This window comes from Micropterus dolomieu, linkage group LG02 (genome assembly GCF_021292245.1).
Source record: "Micropterus dolomieu isolate WLL.071019.BEF.003 ecotype Adirondacks linkage group LG02, ASM2129224v1, whole genome shotgun sequence".
Taxonomy (NCBI): Eukaryota; Metazoa; Chordata; class Actinopteri; order Centrarchiformes; family Centrarchidae; genus Micropterus; species Micropterus dolomieu.
Window position 1 is genome coordinate 24597203 of NC_060151.1, and position 21658 is coordinate 24618860.

The window sequence follows — 21658 nt, forward strand, 5'->3', positions numbered from 1 at the left end:
CCTGCGGTGATTAGGGGTGGGAATCACAAGGTACCTCACGATACGATACACGATACGTGGCTCACGCTAACGATAATACCACGATACGATGATTATGCGATAATCGATATATCATTAGACAATCCTAAAGTGATACATCATGATATCTAACTATGTCTATGAAGATTCTCAGTCATCCAGGTCATAGTTATCCAACGAAGGTTAAAATGAAGGGCAACTGGACTTGGTTGAAGATACTGACTGAGTTTCCCTGCCAGTCAGTCAGAACTGAAGAAGTCCTTTGGATAAGGGACGAAACGTCTTCCAGTATCTTCAACCAAGTCCAGTTGCCCTTCATTTTAACCTTCGTTGGATATCTAACTATGTATCTAACTATGCCTGTGAAAAAGTTTTCTCTATTTATTTGCTGCTAATCCAAACGGTTAGAAAACAGCACATGTTTTTCAGCTTGTAAATAAAACTACAGAACTACAGAGTAACTATGAAAGATTATTATAAAAACATTTTACTGAACAATTTACTAATTTTTTTTTTTTTTTTTTTTTGCTCCAAATCCAAATTGCTGTGTACCACCTAAGTCTAATATGTACATCACATTATATTAATAACTGTTCAGTGACACAGCATTGTGCTGCCCTTTCTCCATCTACTGATAGCTGTATTTTTAGGTCACTGGGAATTTTGGGTTAGAGTTTTTACCCTTTGGGGTTGCTGTAGCTGGTCTGTGTGGAGTGCAGAAGCAGCGGAGTAGCAGATCAAGACAGTTAAGTTAGCAGCTCTTTTTTATTTCACACAGAGCTCAGGAAACATATCTACTTTAAGTATTTGCACAGTATGTCACTCAGGATTTTAAGCATGTTTAGTTTATGTTAAGATTATATTTTCACAATCGCGATGCTAATGTCCGTTAGTACGTTAATGGAGATTCCCATTAGATGTTAGCATTCAGCTATTTTATGTATCGATATGATGGGCGGGAATATTGATACAGTATCATGGAAAAATGTATAACGATATATTGCTGTATCGATTTTTCGGCACTCTTCTCTCTGCAGGGCGGTTCCACCTGGCAGCGCGTCGAGCCCAGGACTCTGGTCTGAACCACAGAGAGAGAAGAGAAACCCCCCACAACCACTGCCTTCTGACTTTATGAGGAACCCTAATTACATAGCCAAGTGTATTTATACTCAGCTGTGACTCAATGGCACATGTGGTGTGTGTTTGTGCATATGTGCGTGCACGGGAGAAGCAGCCTTTGTGTTCACACACAAGCTGTGTGTGCATGTGTTTGTGTGTGGTTATATTAGTGAAAGTGTGTGCCGACTGTAAACTGTTTAAACCAGGGATGAAGTAGTTCCACCTAAACCTAGTCTGTCACTTTTGCAGAAAAGATTCTTTAAAGAAACGCAGTTTACCTTTTGAGAAATAACACAATGTTCCTCTTGGGAAGCGTAGGATCCAGGGATTTGGAGAACTCAATGCGGTTGTATGCGCCATCAGAGCTGCTGGTCAGTCTAATAAACTGTGTTGGACAATATCTGTAACTTTCCGAAAAAACTATTTGACATTCACACCCACTTTACACCGTGATTGGCAGCTGTGCGGAGGTAAGAACAGGGTTTGACAGGGTTTGTCTCTCAAGCTCTCTTCTTTAATTCTTACTACTATTTGTGTCACTTTTCATGTGTATAACCAAGTGCAACACTATGAGTGCCTTCCAGGAGAAAATATGTTCCTATATTTAAACAAATATCCAGTCTCTACTGTCTCTGTTAAGGCTGGCTTTTCTCCCCTCCTACAAGTGTGGCCGTTATTATGACATTAAATATAAACATCTTTCCAATGTGGTTGGCCAACATGTTTTAAGAAGTAGTTCTTTTCTGGCATAAGTTGCGTCATAAAGTCAGGATATCTTGTACTCTGCTTCCTCAAGTTTTATTTTTATTTTTTATGTCTCAAAGTACCCCATATTAATAACAGAGCTGTACTAAAATGCTGGAGTAGTCCTTTTAAGCAACACAGGAACAGGAAATGTGTGTCATTTCTATTGTCATTGAGCTTTATATTTATTGTGTTTTCTTTTACTGTACTCTTGGCAGTGTACAAAACACTTCTTCCTATAAAAGCTCATCCACAAATAAGTTTAGATAATTAGCTAAATTGTGTGATGTGGCATTGGACTGCTCTCTACTCCATTATGTGTATCTGAGAAGAACAGAAGGAAATAAAGAAAGAATGACTAAAATCCTTAAGTCATGTTTGATCGCTCTTTATAATAGTGGGTTTTTGCATTGTGATACTTGATATTCTTCAGCCCTCAGATTACCTTTTTGTTTAATTTCTCACTTCCAAATTCTGTACAAACTACTCAAGCCTGCAGAGTGTGTTCTCGAAGGCAAAGCGCAGCATATCCAGAGGGTACAGTCTCTGTGTGTATGACGGCCCACTCCAGTCGAGTTGATACTTGCCCCGCTGTGTGGCAGGTGGAACCTGTCTAACTTCGTTGGTAAAAGATGTGTGGCGTGTTGTGATGAGCGCTGGAGAGGAAAGTCAGTCGTCTGTAACAACATGGTCACCTGTCTGCCGCTCTCACACGAACTCTGGACACTTGGCTGTTTGGTGAGAAATTGACTGCGTGGGCGACCGGACCGGGGAGGGTTGGGGTGTGGGGCAGGTCACCTTTCTGACTGATTTAGTGGTGTGGTGTTTAGGTGTCAGTGTTCTGTATGGCCGGATCCTTTGAATAGGAGAGTGTGTGTGCGAGGGCGTATAGGTTTGATAAAAGAGGTCATGTTGACATCCAGCAGCAGCCGTTTTATTTTGAGAGCGCTCTCCTCTTTATCCTTCAGATTTTTCCATTTCCTTCTCTCATTATCTTTTTCTCTCCTCTATATTTTCCCCTCTTAAGCAAAAAGGAAAGGGGGCGAAACAGTGAACACAGTGGCAAGGCAAATGTTTTCTTTTCTCCGTGCTGGTAATTGGCCTCTTTCTCTCTCTCTCTTTTTTTGTTTGTCTCCCCTCTGCGTGGAGGGGAGGCAGCTGAGGTAGGGCTGGCTTTTGTGGAGTTTAGCACGGGGATCACAGCTTTGTCGTTGTGTTTGTGTGGCTCACACACACACACACACACACACACACACACACACACACACACACACACACACACACACACACACACACACCCACCCGCGGCACACATGCGGACACCAGGCTTCCTCTGTATGCAGCACAAGAGAGATCTACAGTGGATTTAACCTATCAGCCTACAGGAGATATCTCCTGCTGGACCTGGACCCCCCACCACTCCTTCACCTCCAACGTCTGGCCTCAGTGATGTCCAGTGTTTTTGGACTAAACGGCAAAGTTCCAGTTTACTGTACAGCACAGTTGTTTGTCTGCTGATGACAGTTGGACCGGTTCATGTGGAGCTAGTGAGCGATTGTTTGGATATGGATTGAGTAACAAAAGAGAAAGCAAAAGAGAAAAGGAGGGACAGAGTGAGGGATGAAAGAGCTGATGCTCGCTGTGATAAAGGAGAGGATAGAGATGAAGGGATTTGTTTGGCACTAGAGATAAAGAGGGAAGAAAAGAGAAAGAGGAGAGAGAGAGAGAGCAGTGGGAGGGAGGAGAGACAGAGGATCCAACCCCTTTGGGACAGCAGTGTGTGTTTTGGGGGTGGACAGTGTGGCTTTGTATGCAGAACATCACTGGACACCAACGGGAAGGACGCTGTCAGTTGTGCTCTGTGTGTGTCTGTAGTGAAACCAGACCTACCTCCAATCCCTGCGCCACACACACTCCTCCATCTGCTGCCCAGGAGCCTGCCTTCTGCTTCCTCTGGACTGAACCCCTCTGAGAGTGTTTGAATGTGTGTGAGAGTCATGGAGAGCTGATTCCCGGAGGTCAGGAGCGGAAAGGCTGTGATGTGGAACTTGTGGGATTTAACTTTCTGACAGCGATGTACTGGAGCCAGGAGACGGGAAGTTCAGACACTTGAATAACTGGAGGATCCCAGGGGAGGATTTGCAAGCTCTGCTAAAACCACCCGTCTTCTCTTGGCGTGATTGTATTTTCTGTATTTCTGCATCTGGACCTTGTCCACGACCTTGTGTAGAGTGTGTGAGCAGCCTATGTGGGCGGTGAGGGATGTGGATCTGAGGAAACTCCACGCCCCAATGCCCGCTGCTATGCTCCCGTGTCCTGCGCCGGCAGGGTCTGACTGGAGCTTCCAGAACCCGGTGGGGGTGGACTGCAGCTCCCCTGAACCTCGCTGCATCTGGCTAGCGGTGCTCCGCGGTGCCACGGGTTCAGTGTCTTCGCCAGCCATGCCCACTGGGCACAGTCAGAGCGCTCACCAGCCCAGGGTAAGGAAAGGTCACCCATCTTCCTCTAGTGGCTGGATGTGGAGTCACTGATTTAAAGCGTCATTCAAAATGAAATCTTTTAGTTGAAGGCTATGAAAATTAGGTATAGATGAAGTAAGTAAGATTCAGATTCATTTTTAAGTGCGTAAAATATCAGAAAATAAGGACCAGTGCAAGTTCCCAGAGACCCAGGTGTCATCTTTTAATTATTAATTTTAAGATAAAATAAGAAAACCTTTATTTGTCCCACAGTGGGGACATTGCAGTTAAAACCAGTTAAAATCAGTTTAGACAGTTTTTATAAGGAAAGAAATGCTGCAAATTCTCACATACGAGAAGCTGGAATCTACATCTCTATCTCTGTTGATCAACTTAATCGATTCATCGTCTGAAACCATGTAAGCAGCTCCTCCTGCAGTTTAAGTTGATAATAGAAATATATTGTTTTGCTTCCCCGCTGTGGTTTTCCAGAAATAAGAGTACACACAGTGATATCAGCAGAATCCTCTGTGGAAACCGATGTGTGGGAGTTTTCAGTCATGCCTGTCAACAAAGTGTCCATGTAACTGTACCCATTGTTAACAGTCTGTTAACCACTTAGCTGTTGACAGCCTTTCACCTTTCATTGTCTCCAGGCGTGTAGATGTGTTGCCTTTAAGCTGTTGCTGTTTGCCGCTCACTGTTTTTGAGACTTTCCAGGAAAACTATGTGATGTCGCTTTGTGCTGATGGATTAAGGACAGTTAGATTATTACTGTGTGTACTCAAAGTAAAAAAATTTTGGTCAGCAGCTACAGTACCTATGGGCTTGTCTGTTCTGTCTTGAGCGGGTATATGGGCCTTTTTTTTGTTTAAAAATATTTGTAGTTTGGCAGGTCTTCTTTGAGATGGGAGAGATTTTTCTAGTGATCAAATGTCTCGGTCCAGTTAGCATCCCTGGATTTCATTCAGTGACGTAATAGTATAAAAACAGACTATAGGCAAACATCACAAGGCATGCAGCCAACAGTAAAAAAAAAATCAGCTATACATTTTTAAACATAGAATTATTCATTTTATTTAGATCATTTCCTCACGTAGCTTATATTATTGCACACTTACAATCATTGAAGTGATTCATTGCCCAAACAAGATCGGTAAATATGGATAAAATGAAACGATGAGGTTGATTTAGCCTCCACTTTGTAACAATCTATATTTCTCTGTGCCACTTTGTTCTTATTTTTCTGCAGCTGATGTGTGTTTTTGTCTGCGGGATTCTGTATGTGTGGCATATTGACCCTTTCCTTCCTCTGAGGGGTTTCTAATTAGTGGCTAAAGACAGATGAAGGGGGGCTGCTAAGTGCCACTTTTAGCGAGGTGTTGTGGAAGCTGTGCGATTGAGCATCCCCACCCCCAACAATGCCCTCAGAATTTAGGGCATCACTTCCACACATGATCTAATTTTAGTGTGGGCATTTATGTGGAATATTTCCCCTCACTCCCCTTTTCCATCCTTTTTCCAGGTTGTTACCATCCCCCCCCCACCCTTCTGGCTCATTGACACAGTTAAGAAATGTCACAATCAGGAATGTGAGTGTGGGGGGAGGAGAGAGAGTGACTGTACGGATACAGCCGGCACAAACACACTTTAGAAAGAATTTCTTTGGAATTGAGAAGGAGTTCCTCTCATGCTGATTCATTGATACTTACAGGTTCACAATCATGATTGTGATTCTGTTGAGCTTCCATTCTTGTACCATGGGCAGTTTTTCTTTCCACAGTGTTGTATTTATTTACAGTTTGTCACAGTTTGTAAAGACGGTTTAAATCCATCATCAAGTCAAACTGATAAGAATTTGCACAAAATAGAAACATGCGCCCACACAAATATTTCATGTCAGGTTAAAAATATTTTTTTGTCTGTATTTGGGACAAACCTAATGCCCCTTCTTAATAAGCACCGAAAAGTTAATATCATTGTTAATTGCATGTTAATTATAATTTAATGACTTCTTTTGTGGTACTTCCCCTCCTTCAAACATAGAAGCAGGAACGATGCAAAGTCCCTGGCTACATTTAAATCCACGTCATACACTTGACTATATGTGCCTCTGCCCACTGAGCTACCAACTCATCCTGTAAAAGTTATACTTAAACTGCAGCTCCTCCTCCTCATCCTCCTCCCTTGCCCAGGATTTGAATGAAAGATAGCCAAAATGACCATAACATCATTACATTAAAACATTCCACAGGCATCACCCAGAGTGAAGCAGGTTATCAGGTTGTCAGTTAGACAAAAGCACAATATGTTTCGCTGTTCAAGTAGAAAACCCTGTTTAACCGACATTGCCTCATCACCTGTTGGCCTAGTTGGACTGACAATGGGGTTGAACTGGTTTTTGAGCACATATTGACACACATGTGTTTGCAAACACACACACACACACGCTATGTTAATTACAGCCGGATATACATTATTTGAGCTTCTGCGTGTACTGCTCTTTATTTTGAATCCTCGGTTGTCGGGCAGTTTGTCTTCTCTGAGTGTTAAGAGCACCGCGGGATGTTTATACACTCATCATGCAACTCCTTCACGAGATATAGGATGCATTTAGACCTGCAGAGGACGTGGAGCGTCCCCTCCGTGTGGCCGGTGAGTCCAGGAATTATCAGAACGAGATGGTTTGACTTTTCACCGTCCCTCTCCCGTTCCCTCTTGGCAGCCGGCTCAGGACTGTGGGCGCAGACAGCCGTGGCCATCAGGATTAAAGGCTCGTCAGCGTTTGTAACGTCCGTAAAGCTCCACTTTTCAAACAGGTTGCAGCTCTCAGCTGTTTAAAAGAGCATTATTGTTCTGCCCTGCTGGGTTTTAGCAGGAGCATGGCTCCCCGACAGCCACTGCATTCCTCCATGCTGCTTTACTTCTGGATGGAGTGAGGAGAGGCGTGTGTGTGTTAATCAGCACGTATGCTGTAACTGATGATTATGACTGCAACATGACAATAACACTGTGTCCTAGAAAAGCCTCTCGCAAACAGAAAGATATATTATCAGACAGTTTTGTTTTTCTTTAACATTTTTTATATTTTAGCAAAGCTGATGGAGCCCCAAATGTGGATATGTTTTAGATGTACATTTGCAACCCGACCGAAGTGTTGTAATCCTCTCAGCACGACATCCTCTGCTCTCCCTGGACCACATTTTGTCTTTTCAGTCATGATTCTTAATGATGTGCTCTCTAATGGTAATCAGGAGGGGAAATATCTACATGGAAAATCTTGCTGCTGCTGTTTGTGTGTGTGTGTGTGTGTGTGTTTACCCACTAAACACCCACTCTAAGCAGGAAGCTGTCGTGTGGCATGACAAGCAGTTGTACATATTCAAAAGCAATAGTTTCCAGTAAAGCTTTTTTGTGTGTGTTTTAATTACATCATCTTCAGATGGTAATTGGACCCCTCAGGGCTCTGTATTATGTGAAGGGCATTCAGAGATTATTTGTTATCGAAAGCTGACTTTAACAGGCGAGAACATGTCCAGAACGGGCGAAAGAGCTTAAAGTTATAAATTCCCAGTAGGAGAGTAGGAAATACCAAATTTCATCTTTTCAAGAGTGATGTTTCCCTGCTCTAAGCCTAGATAGGAAGTCAAGTTTAGATTGAAAACCACAGAAACATTTTCCAAGTGTCCAACTGTCGGGAGAGGCTAGAGCATGTCAGCAAGTTCAGATCATTTTTTGCTTTTGGGTCAAAAGTAAACTCGTAGATGACAAACCGGTCGCATCAAGGTGACAAGGGTACGAGGGAGGATTAATTTCTGGCTTCAGGGGAGAAAGGACGACCGAAGACTCAGCAGAATAGCTGAGGAGAGACGCACGACCCACACAGACCAAAGCAGCCGAGTGGGAAACAGTGCTGGCTCAGAGACCCAGTTAGACCCTGTGTGTTTTGGGTAATCACAGGGTTTGGTATTCTCAGCGCCGGGAGGGGCCATGCGGTCGAAACTGGCGTGCTGGAGCCTGTCCCTCACTGGGGCTGATACTCCTCCTCCTCCTCCTCCTTCTCTTCGTCCTCTTCATCCTTCTCTCATCCACTCTCTATGTGCTCCCTCACCTCCTCCGCCAGTTTACAGTGTGTGTTTCAACTTGTCCAAGCCAAACCGCTCCCTCTGAGGAATTCATTCTGTCTCTTCCTCTTTTCACCCTCTTGCTCTTTCATTTCCTCTTTTTTTTACTCTTGGCCTATGTGTTTTATTTATCATTTTTATTTGACACCCCAAACACTCCTCCTTCCTCACACACTTCTTTATGCTGCTCTCATGCCACATAATAGGCCTCACTGCTTGCCTCTTTGAAAGAAAATAACAGGGGTAACTTTACACTGTTTAGACTGCCAGACTAAAGATCAGGCTTTGAGTGTCACAAGGATTTATGTAGCTCAATCTGCAAAATATACCCTTCATATATACTTCAGAATATGCTGTGTGATGCATGATTTGCACATGTAGAAAAGAACATTCACATTTTTTCCAACGTGTATCTACATAACTCAAAACATATTTCAGAAAGTTAGTTGAAATGTCCAAACTTATTTTTGGTCTCTTTCCTTGGACGGAACATAAAGTAGAGGAGGAAAAAAGAAAATGTGTGGTAAAAGTCAGCGCAGCCGGATTTCCATTACACGAAAGCGTGTGGTGAGAGAGGAAGGAGAGGTGGAAGGGAGGAGAGGCGAGGGAAGGAAAATGGAACGAAGGAGAAAGAGGAGTGAACGAGTGGAAGTGCCTCCATGATGGAGAGTAAGATCTCTGGTTTTATTTATAGGAGCATCTGGTTATCCCGCCCCGCAGTGCTACCACACTTCCTGCCTCCAGCCTGCCACTTCCTGTTGTTGTGTGGCCCGAATACAGGGTTGTCAGGTCAAGTGTGTGTGTGTGTGTGTGTGTGTGTGTGTGTGTTTGTTATATATCAGTGTGTCTATCAATGGGGGGGTTGCTGTTTGTAGTCTACACATGTTCAACTCTGGCCCTCTAACATTAAAACACACATTCTCACACATAAAACAACCAGTAGTATTTAAAGAAATACAAAACGTTTTAGGAGTTTGGTATTTCTGGTCAGTTACCATTTTAGTAAAATGCATGAATCAACCAGACCTGTTTCCTTTTAAGGGCATGTTCACACTATCTTGTGCACCTAATTTGCTTTGTTGAATCGTAACCCTGGAGCGTCAAAGCCTGTAAGCCTGTTTTATTTCAGCTTAACTCATGTGGCAGGAAAAATGCCATTCAAAGTGACACGCACACCAAACCGTACCTGGAGCGCCGTGAACATAGCGGCCTGACCTCTTGGTGTCCTTGTTGGCTGCGGGCAGATTTATCTTCATTTTCTACCATTATCGTATTCTTCATCATCGTAGTATTTCAAGGATGGGTGAAATCCAGTAACTGTGAAGACTTTCCTTGTGAGCTGATGGCAGATTAATCTCAAACAGAAGGGACTGTGCAGGAGCAGTGATGAGTGCAACATGATGAGAAGCCGGTGTTTTGTGTGACTTACGTTTGCAGCTGTTGCTTTGTTTGTAGTAAAGCTGTGTGAGTCATAAAGTTACTATATTTAGTGACTTCATTGATTTATTGCAGCAATTAGATAATTCAACTAAAGCTGTTATTGCACACTGAGATTACCTTCCGTTCATCTTTGAAGCATCTTAAACTGTACCAGTCCCATTATAAACAGACAGTATAGTGACACTGATCTGCATAGTGTACAGCTGTGTACTTTGGCAATATTCACTCATAGAAAATTATAATAGATATGCAGACATTTTGTATAGGGTGAAAACTATTGCATTTTTATTATTTATTCATCTGCCAGTGTTTTTTGAATAATCACTGAGTCATTTAGTCTATAAGAAAATAGTAAAAAATACCTACTATAATTTCCCAGACCCCAAACAGACATATTTAAATAGCTTGTTTTGTTCACCCATTGTCAAAAAACCCAAAGATATTCTGTTTGCTATAATTGAGAATAGGAGTAAGACAAAAAACTGCAAAAATTCACATTTGAGAAGTTGGAACAAGTGAATTTATGGCATTTTTTAAATGTTCTTTTTTTCTTTAAAGATAGTTTTTGGGGCATTTTCTGCTTTTATTAGATAGGACAGTGGATAGAGCAGAAAGTGGTGGAGAGATAGGGGGCAACACGCAGCAAAGGGCCACAGGTTGGATTGGAATCCAGGGCGCTGTAGTAAGGACTCAGCCTTGGACATGGGGAGCGTACTCTAACAACTGAGGTAACCGTGCCCCTAATTTCTAATTGAATATCAAAATTGTTGCAGTTGATATTCTGTTTGACTAATCAATTAACTGACTAATTGTTTCAGCTGTACATTTAACAATGGCAACACACTTAAGAAAAGGCAAAGGCTGTTTCAGATGTTTCTGGAGCTTTATGAGTATTTCTTTAAAAAAAATAATTTCTGTTGTGCGTTGCATTGTGGGACAGTAGTGCATATCAGTAGCACATTTATCTATTTCAGTGTGAACACATTTAAACAATCCTCAAAACCAAGTGGCTGTTAAATGTGCATTGTATGTAATTTAGTCAGCTTTTTACAAAATGCTGTCATTCTAGTAAGCTTCTTCATGTAGTGTATGCTAAAGCGTTAGCACGGCACAGTGATTGATTGATTCGGTCGGGAAGACACATGCATGATTATAGTGTTGAGCTGCCTCCCAAATTTATGATCTGCTCCTGTGAATCAGAAATAGTTCAGTGAGTTCTGCTTTACTAAGAAAGGTTAGACAGTGAACATGCAGCACGAGATAACTGAACCACAGCAGGCTTCTGAGGTGACATGCAGATTTCTCCCCTCTCCTCCTCCTCCTCGCTCCTGCCTGTTTGGTCAGGTGATAGTGTTTGACTGACAGATGTGGGTCGTCAGGGCAGCATGGGGGTGATAGTTTTCACGTGTGTTTGTCAGCTGAGCTAACTGGGCTTATTTACTCGGCCCCAAGAATGAGATATTTAGAGAGTGGGTGGAAATCTGCCTTTATTCTCCACTCGGATTCCAGGTTCCCTCCTGGACCCCTTATCCCTGTGATAAGACCATGGACAGTATGCTCAGAACTGAGTGAAACCCAGCCCCACATTTCCTTCTTGGTCCTGTCTAGACGTGGCCCTTCCTTATGGAGGACCCCACAGGTGTGTTTATGGACTATTGTTCTGTGGCTGGGTGGCATGTACGACTGACCACATTCAGGACCTCATGAGAAAGCTGCTAATGTAATACCCAGCAGTCAAGGATCGATGTCACCGGTCTGCCTGTCTGGAGTCTAGAGCCGCCTTGTGCATCTCCAGGGAATAATTAAGTGTGTTGCATCTGGAAAACTGGAAAACTTCTCCAGCGTTGCTCCTATTTATGGGAAATAAATTAGATTCTAATCAGGAGATAAGCAAAAGCTGATATTAGATGATTTATTTCAGCATACTTTATAGCTAAGAATGCACATGTGCTGTACTCTGGACTTTTATCCATCTTCTGAAACTGAACAACATTTACACATATCCCATAAATGTCACAGGAATCACATACACCAACTTGAAATATCTGTTAATGACAATGCAGTATATTTATTTATTTATTCTCCATTTTTTCGGCATGTGTGAACCTCAGCACTCAACATATTTTCCAACACCTTTTACAACTTTTCATCTAATAAAATATATATACTGTATAAACTATCCTGAATCTCACTGAATCTCTCTGTCTGTGTCCGCAGGCTAAGGGGCGGAGGGATGGTCTCTCCTCAGCTGGTGACAACCCTCGGCCGCCGATGGCGACCCGGCCGGGAAGGGAGGGGGTCGGCGTGGGCTGGAAGGGTCCACGGACACTGGTTCTCCGAAAGAACTCCCAGGGTTTCGGTTTCACGCTCCGCCACTTCATTGTTTACCCTCCAGAGTCCGCCCTGCACACCAACCTCAAGGTGAGACCTACAGGTCCTTGAAAATTTGTCACATAAACGTCTCGAATCACATTTCAAACTGAAGAAAGCTGTTGAATTATGTTAAATATATGCAGTTTTATGAACTAGTGTTTGTCCTTCTTTTAATATCGTATTAAGTGTCATTAAGTCCTTTTTTCAACTTCCATGTTTATTTTTACAGCACACATGTTCTCCATTTCATCGTAGCTGGCATTTAAATAGGTTTTTAAAAGCCTTCAACGTTTAACTTGCTGAACCCAGGACAGAGCCAATTTTGAGCTTGGAGATAAAGCCAATCATACTGGAGTCGAGGGTCAGCGAGGCAGAGCTGAGCAAAATTAACTCGCAGACAAAAGGAGAAAACAAGCCATGACTGACTGGAGACAACAGAGTGAACAAACCTAGCCTGTTAAAGAGCTGTTAAAGGAGGGAGACAAAATAACAACATGCGGGTTCTTTTTCAGAATCAAAGCTTTATTGCCAAGTAGGTTTACACATACAAGGAATTATTGGTCAGAACAACCAAATTAACACTTTGAACAATATAAAGCGCACCTCCATAACCTGCCAGACAGCCTGATTTGAAAACTATTACTTCTATTTGTTTTCAGTATCACTTCACGGGCCTTGTTTTCAGTCCTTGGTGAATTGAAGATTGTTCTGGGATTTTGGAATGAGCCTCTGTGTGAGTGAGCGGTTATTTAGCTCTTTGAGGTGTGGGGGCAAACGGCTCCAGATGTGAAATTGAGGGATATGGAGGCTGGGGTGGGGTGAGCCAGCTGAAACAAGGCCTCTATTATTATTGTACCACCCCACAACCCAGCAGCTGCAGATAGGAACACAGATTGAATGAGATCTGTTGTCTTAGCCTGGTACCACTCACTGGCAGTCAGGCCGTACCAGGCCGGCCCCGGACAATAGGCCCACTGCTGGCCCTGGTTCTGTCCTCATCTCCTCTGCCTCAAGGGTCACATGGTGTTTAGGGACAATCAGACCCACTGAGCCGCCTGTTCTTATCTGAAGAGCCTTCGTCTCCCAAATTACCCTCATAGTGTACAATTTCTGGAGGCCCACTGGTGCATGACCCAATTGGGCACTCATTTCATGGTGTGTGCTGGTTCAGAAAGTCTTCAACAGTCATCTTTTATATTATCTAAAACACTGATCTAAACTGTTCTCCTGTGTGATCGCATAATTAAAAAAAAAGTCACATTGTCTCTGCACCTTTATCTTACGGCATGAACCTTCAACTGGGCCTTGTGGCACTTATTCACTATGGCTTCTGCTTGTGTCTTTGATTCAACCTCATTTGTGCATTGCTTAGGACAAAACTTTCCCCAAATGATTAAATGTACACATACACTAAAAGATATTGGAGACGTGAAAAAGATACTGCACATATTTACAAATTCCCTTGACTACTGAATTGAGAATGCATACGGATCGAGGAGGTGCTTGCACACTTATTTGAATGTTTAAATTGCAATATGACAACAAAATGGGCAAGATTACACTGCTGAAAAAAACATTTTGCAGAAAGAAATCTGATTGTGACACATGCCATTTCTACATCTAAAAACAAATCAACACATTTTTAAAATTAAAAGATTGAAGATAAAAGATTGAGACAGAACAGTCACTTTGACATTTAACTGTTAGCTAAACCCCTTGTACACTGAATTGTATTCCAAATTTGATTTCAGGGGAAATAGTACCTACTACCTGCTTCAGACTATGCAGGTGTTGACCCACTGTGTACATGAATCTGACCAAGATACAGAGTCTTTTGCCCACCTTTCACTGTCTCCTCCACAGTCTAGGATGATTTCAGACTGGGTCTGATCAGTTGACGAGTGTCCCTAGCTTGGAGTTCTATTCTGGGGTCGTCGGCTCGCCTTTCTCTGCCTCTAAACCCCCCAGCATTGTCTGCAGAGCCAGGAATGAGCCCACTCAGCGTAGCATAAAGCCAGGCAGCAGTCAGCCCACCGTGCCCCTAACCCCAAACTGTCCACTCAGCTTAGTGTGTGTGTGTGTGTGTGTGTGTGTGTGTATCAAATCTCACCACTGCCGTCCTCGCTGCTGACAGCTGTGTGCGTTAGCTTCAAATTACGTCATGAGTACCTGCAGACTGTCTAACCTGCAAGCCGGTGTCTGCGTTGGAGCTGCATTCCAACGTGAAAAACTCATAAAAAGAAACAGATCTGTCTCAGGAGGATTGCCTTGAGATGCACGTTAAAATGACATAACGGATACTTATGACTTCTCCTGTGGTCTGAAGGTTATGGAGATGTAGATATCAAGCTCACACCACTCCAGCCACCCTCACACACTGGACTTGTGAGATAGTGAATAAGTAGGTGATTTTTTTTTTCCTGTAAAGGGTAAAATTGACTCAGCATTGTGACGCTGGTCATGTTAGGGTTGAGACCTGGGTCAGAAAGTTCAATGTTTAAACCTGGAGCACTTCTGCTTGTGAGGATGCTGTAAAGTAAAAACCTTCAGGACGGACTCCATGCGTGAGGAATTGTGTCCTACTGAATTAGCATTTGGTAATGTTCCCGCCTGTGAAAGCAGTGATAGACTTTTTGCCAAGTGCTGAATGGCCAAAATGTTTCTCCATCTAAATGGCAAATATTCTCATTATTGGTCCCAAAACTTTCTTTAGCGGTTTAAACATTTTTCTCCGGCCTCTGTCTTCACATCTACTTACACATGCCAGAAATCTGGGTGTTAAATTTTGACTCTGCGCTACAATTATGTCAGTAGTAGTGTTTTTTTTCACATGTCGACATGTTTCAGATGAAAAAATCAAACCTTTTCTATCTTTCTGAGATATGCAGAAATACCTTACATGCTTTAATGACTTCAAGCCTCAACTGCTGTGAATTTCTTCAAGTGTGTGAAAAAGTTTACCCATAACTGACAGCTCTCCCCCATCTATCAGTTGAAGACCCACCTGACCCAATTTGTTTTCAGTTTCCATTATCATTAATATAACAATTAAATAGTTTAAATTTTGTCTGTTACAGTTATTAACCTATTTATTTGTTTTACATTTGTTAAACACTTCTACACTGGTTGTTCTCTCCAAATCAATTGGACTGACTTGACTTTGACTGAATGTGAGCAGTAATTCTGTCTGTGTCTTTCATTTGCAGGATGAGGAGAACGGTAACGGGAAGGGTAAGTGTTCTCTTTCTCATCAGGCAACAAATAAAAACCTGGTGCAGTGGGATAACTTATTTTGTAATGAGCAGGGACCTCCTGTATTCCCTCCTGCCATCTCTGCGCACAGCAGCCTTTCTGCGCCCTCTACAGGACACTATGCAGCACTACAGCTAAAGTAGTCTACTGCATCAGACACTCCTATAAAAACGAAAACAGACAATAATTTTTAAATATTAATTGATCTCCCCAGGCCAGGAAAGCCATAAACACAAGTACCCAAAGGTGTTACTCAAAGCGGGTTCTAAACACCAGGAGCAACATAATGTTTTAGTTCTAGTTGTTTTTGTTTCTTTATTTGCATTTATACAATTCAGCAGGTACAATCCCTGATCTTTGTCTTTTGTCATCCAGGGTATCAGAAAGATCGACTGGAGCCGATGGACACCATTTTTGTGAAGAGCGTGAGAGAAAAAGGTCCGGCCCACCAGGCGGGCTTGTGTACAGGTAAAGGGAACATATGGTGCAGGAGCATGAATATGCCGATTTGCATTGGAAATCTGTTGGGGAGAGTCACGTGATGCTGCAGACGTGAGCAGATGCACAGTGATATGAAAGATGCAGAGAGGGCGGTAATATAATACAGTATGACTCAAATGATCAAGTGCATTTGAACGAGACAGACCTGTAGAAGTGTTCTTGCTGCGTCTTGTAGCTTTAACAGGGCAGCAGTCCACTCCCAGCTGCTCAGACAGACCAAACCAGTACTTCGGTGTGCATGCTTTCACAATCAGGAAGTCACATGCCAGTATCAACATATGTAAATGTAAATGCTCTGTATTTATATAGCACCTTTCTAATCTTTTCGACCAAAGCGCTTGTACACTACATCTGCATTCACCATTCATTCAATGAGCCTCAGTGCTCAAACAGAAACATTCACACACATTCAGCCACCAGAGGCAATTCGGGGTTCAGTATCTTGCCCAAGGACACTTCGACATGCAGCCTGGAGGAGCCGGGGATTGAACCGATTAACGGGCATCCTGCTCCACCACTGGAGACACAGCCGCCCCATATGCAAACATATACACTCTGAGCACTTTGTATGCGTTTCAACTTGCATGAAGTCACCTTATATGCATACAAACTTTGAACAAATAGTTATCTAACTCCTTTCCTTGGGCCTCGTTTCACAAAACGCCAAGCTGTGCTGACATCCCTGCATTTATGTTGTCAGAAAGCACAACTTGTTTAAATTGATTGATGTGTTAACACTTTTTTCAAGATCACAAAAAGATACAGCCTTTGAGACTAGCCTTTTTATGACATTGATAAAAACTTGGCTTTGGCTGAAGTTCTTTGTATGGACACATCAAAGTCCTCCAGTGCCTAATACTGATAATGAGCTTAATGTTTTGTCAGCATGTTTTCGGTTTTGTTGAAATTAAACACAGCTTGGCCATTAGGACATAAATAAAGAGAATATTGAAATAATTTGTATGAAACAACTTTTTGTGCAGGTGATCGGCTGGTGAAAGTGAACGGAGAGAGTGTTCTAGGAAAGACGTACTCGCAGGTGATAGCCCTCATTCAGAACAGGTAAGATTGCCTGTCTGTCAGCGCTTTGAGCCTTTGGTGTGTTGAGTTATTGTTTTCTTTACAAGCTTACTATAGAGATGACATACACCTAGTCACAAGTGTTAGTTTCCTCTGCTTTAAAAAAAAAAATAAAAAGAGTAGCCTGAAGCTGTAAACTCTACACACTCAGCCTCAAGACAGATACTGTGGTTCTCCAGAGGGGAGATAAGTGGCTGAAAAAGTGACACAATCCACTTAATGACACCTGATACAGATTGGTTGGATCAAATCTCTGCAATTCTAGCTGGTGTACACTTCAGCAGAACTGAAGCTGTTGATGTTTTAGTTTAGTTAAACCTTTCTTAAAATGAGTCAGAGGATTAATTTTTTAGATTTATCAGGATATTGGAACTCTTAGTGAATTGGAGCATTTTTTCCTCCTTGCCCAGTCTGTTTTTCACCTCTATCTCTTGTTTGTCTTTATTCTTCCTGACCTCCCCTCTTCTTCCTCCTGTATATGCGTTGCAGTGAGAGTGTGTTGGAGCTCTCCATTATGCCGAAAGATGAAGATGTGCTTCAGTTGGTAAGTGTGAGTATGGGATTTTTCACGCACCTTAACCCACCAAAACAACTAACTAACTCCACACATATCATGCGTTACACACTTAATTACATGGCTTGGCAAGCATACTGGCAATTATTTGTTACATTTGTATTATTTCAGGACACTGCAGGAATCTGAATATTCAGCAGGGCTTGTATGTTCATCTGAATTCAACCCGTCAAGAATGTAGAGATTTTTTTGGAATATCTGCAGAGTGACTCAGAGGTTCTTTGCTCTGTGTATAGATTACAACATGCATTCATTAAAAGCCACTGCTGTCCTGACTGTCGAAGCTTACGTTTGATAAAACCAAACAGCTCCGTGCTCGCGCACACACCCATGTTTGGTACAACACATTTTTAGCGCTCCACAGGTTGCTCCATGCTTGCTCACATGATCAGACATGCATCATCCCTCGCCCCTCCCATTAACGTGGAGCAACATGTCAACACACAAATCACCAGATTTAGGTGATCCTTCTCACACATGCAGAAACATCAGTGCTTCTGCCAAAAGAGCCCAAAACTCTGTTCTCCCCTTAAGTATGCTGCCATGTTTTAACATTTATAAACCCACTCCTCTGTCCTCACACTCCTCCCCTTGCTGCTACGCCTGTATCTGCTGCATTCCTAGCATGACATCACCAGTGCTGCGCCTCCCTCCACACTCCCACAGGGTGGAGTAAGGCAGAGAATGAGAGGGAAGAGAGAGGGAGTTTGGAAGGATCCGAGAGAGGAGACAACAAGGAGACCAACAGATAGGAAACTCACAACAAAAGTAATAGAAAAAAGCAAAAGATTGCATGTTTCTTGGAGGATGGTGTGTAAAATCTAAACAACGGCAGGTTTTGGCAGCCAGCGTGTTGTGTCAGGACTGTCGGTGAGGATAAGTCTTCTGCCTTGTCCTCTGTGTCTGTTTGTGGTGACAACAAGTTTAACATGCAGGCTGGGGAAAGGTTCTGGATTCTATTGGACGGTCTAGGTAAACCTCGAAAAAACTTGTCTGTCTGTGTGATTTAGCTTTACCTAGTCATGAGAGTGGAAACAGGAATTGTTAGCAAGTACGTTTTAAACTTGTTGTGAAGTCGAGTCGAAGTTCAAAGTGATGCTTCAAATGTGACAGTGCAACTAATTGATAACGTAATCTATTAATTAAACACTTTTTATTTTCAATAGATACTCTTAAAGCAGCGCAGTGTGTGTATGTATATCCTGTATGTGTGTATAGACAACATTGGTGGGGACATATGTATTTGCAGCTGGCTGGTGTGCAGTGACTGTTGTGGCTTTTGCTCAAGGGAGTTCATGCAGTTTGCTAGCTAGCATGTGTTTGTATCGAGAGCTGAGGCCCTGGGGACAAACTGTGGCAAAGGGGGTTGAGGTGAAAGACCGTCCACTTTAAGGCTTGTTGTGTAACTGACAGCGGCATGAAGTTGTCTTCTGGATTTATGGTTACAGTCTGTGTTGTTGTCAAACTTGTTTACAGTAAAAGCACTTTTTTATTTCCAGTTGTCACTGCCAAATATACTCACCATTTCTTCTTCAAGTTTTTTTCCTGTCATGTCTTATCTCACTTCTACCCATCTTCCCTCCCTCTCTCAGGCATACTCCCAGGATGCCTACCTGACAGGCAACGAACCCTACTCAGGGGGAGCTGAGAACCTCCCACCACCACCCCCACTCTGTTATCCACGCACCAAAACCACGCCCCCTGCTGGAGCTCCTCCACCAGCCCCCATGGGCCAGAACCAGTTGGATAACTGGAGTCGCTGGCCAGGTTCTTCCAGCCCCTCTTCACCCCTAGACAACCGTTCTGCTGTTGGCAGCCCCGCAAGCTGGCAGGAAGGGCGGGCAGTAGAGCCAGGCGGTGTGGGTCATAGCAGCCCCGCCCACCGCACAGAAGAAATCCAGTACGGTATGACCAACCAGCAGCCTCAAGGCCAGACCAGAGGGCGCTCCTACTCTTCCTCTTCCTCGTCAGGAGGCCCTTTGTCCGGCCAGCTAAAAGTCCACTACCCTAACCACTACGCTGCCACCTCCTCGCAGGCCCAGCCCCGTAAGTCCAGCTCAGCCTGGACCAGTCCGCCCCTGCCCCAGCTCAGCCATGGCCGCAATGAGCGTTGCCAGCAGGCCCTCTCTGACTGGTACTACAACCAGCTGCCTGAGCGCTCAGGACGCAGCATGCAGACCCGCCACCGCAGCTACTCTCAGGACCGGCTCAGTGAAACAAGGAGGCAGCAGCAGCAGCAGCAGCGGACAGGTGCTTGGCCACACAGTGCCTCCCAGGACACTCTGCTGTTACTGCAGCAGTCAGGCCCAGGACCACATGGGGAACCCCACTGGTCCTATGGAGACTGGGAGGAGGGCTCAAATAGGGGCCACCCAGCCTCTAACTACACCCGAACACGCTCTGAAAACCTGCTGGCCCAGTTTGATCGCCATGGGCGCTCATTAGAGATGCTTGACCGAGCAGCGGGACTGGTCTCGCCTCGGTTTGAGAGGCCTTCATGGCTCCAGCAGGCTCCCCAGCCGCCCCCTAGGACTGACGTCTATCCAAGGCAGGGGAGTCATTACGGTGCAGCACAAGCTCCTCCGATGTCCCGACACTCACAGTCACAATCCAAACACCATACCCAGGCCCACGCCCAGCCTTTGCCCCAGCAGACTGCCCCCCAGAGCAGGCGGCTTCCCCCCGGGCAGAGCATGGACGACCAGCCGGTGGGCTACCGCAGCTACAGCCCCTCTTTTTACCGCAAGACGGGCCGCATCATGCAGCAAGCCCACTCTTTCAGGGACCCAACGTACTCTGGCCCTCACTTGAACTGGAACCCAGCACCTAAAACCAGCCCTCCAGAGGGCACAACGGCACCTCTCACTGCCTCCCCCCTTGCCTCCACCACTCCCGAATCCCAGGACAGAACGTACAGGCCAACAAACCATGAGAGGGAACAAGGGTCAGTAGAGGGGCAGGAGGAGGTGGTGGCACAGAACCAGGAAGTAGTGCTGAGGCAGAAACCTCCCACCGGGCGGAGGAACGCCCATGGTATGCGTCATCCCCACTACGCGCTGCCCATGGATGGGCTAGAACCCTCTTTGTTTTCACCTGATCCCCAAGACTCAGCTCCTGCCCCTGGTTCCACAGGAGATGTAGCCCCACGCAAACCAAATGGCAACCTCGCCCCCCTGCCCATAGAGGACGACTCTCTGGCCTCTATCCCCTTTATAGGTAAGCAAGGAATGTTTGAGCTTCATCCTCACAAAACCTCCAACTAACCTTGAGTTTTCAATGCTTCCAGAATAAAATCCACAGTGAGTGTTTTTTGAATGTTCGTGTAAGCTTAACTGAGAGGAAATGCAAAGCTATAATTCAGACACAATTATGAGTTTGGAGGGAATGTGTGTTTCCTTAATTTCCTTCTTGTCTGCCTATTCAGGCTCCAGGCTCGGTTTCCATTCTCTCATTGAGATTCTGCTGATGTGTGTGTGTGTGTGTTTGTCTGTGAATGTTTGCATTGGGTAATACTGGCACTTCCCTCAGTCTTACAGACAGTATTAGTAGTCTTATTGAATCATATCTTATGGGAGTTCACTAATCCTGCAGCCTGCCCCCAGTCTCTAAGGTCACCTCACCATGTTGAGTTCCTGAATGTGTGTTTTTGTTTGTGTGAGCAAGGTATAGGCTGCAGTTTTACTTTAATTCCTGTAGTATGTCGGCTTGTATCTTTTTCTTTCTTTCTTGTTCCTTTCTTTTAGTCAGTTTAGTTTTATTTTGTAGAAATGCTTGAGCCATGTCTCTATGGATGGTAGTGTTGTTCGGTCCGTCGGTCCACTGCTTTTGGTCTCAGTAACTATTGGATTGATTGCCGGTAAAATTTGAGGACAAATTCAATTTCCTTTGATTATTCCTTAACTTTTCCTGTAGCCCATTCTTCAGGTCAAAGTTTTAATTTTCTCAATACTGAAAGTGCTTGGAAAACTGAACAT

General features: G+C 43.9%; 1 protein-coding gene across 1 annotated transcript in view; it reads left to right on the forward strand.

Annotated features, from left to right (window-relative positions):
• Positions 1-4127: 4127 nt before the first annotated feature.
• Positions 4128-21658, forward strand: part of arhgap23a (Rho GTPase activating protein 23a) — a 35740-nt gene continuing 18209 nt past the window's right edge. Inside the window, exons 1-7 of the mRNA XM_046035315.1 lie at positions 4128-4361; positions 12122-12325; positions 15484-15508; positions 15905-15997; positions 17014-17092; positions 17600-17654; positions 19277-20900. Of these exons, the coding sequence (XP_045891271.1) occupies positions 4128-4361; positions 12122-12325; positions 15484-15508; positions 15905-15997; positions 17014-17092; positions 17600-17654; positions 19277-20900 (2314 nt within the window). The remainder of the gene's footprint in view (positions 4362-12121; positions 12326-15483; positions 15509-15904; positions 15998-17013; positions 17093-17599; positions 17655-19276; positions 20901-21658) is intronic.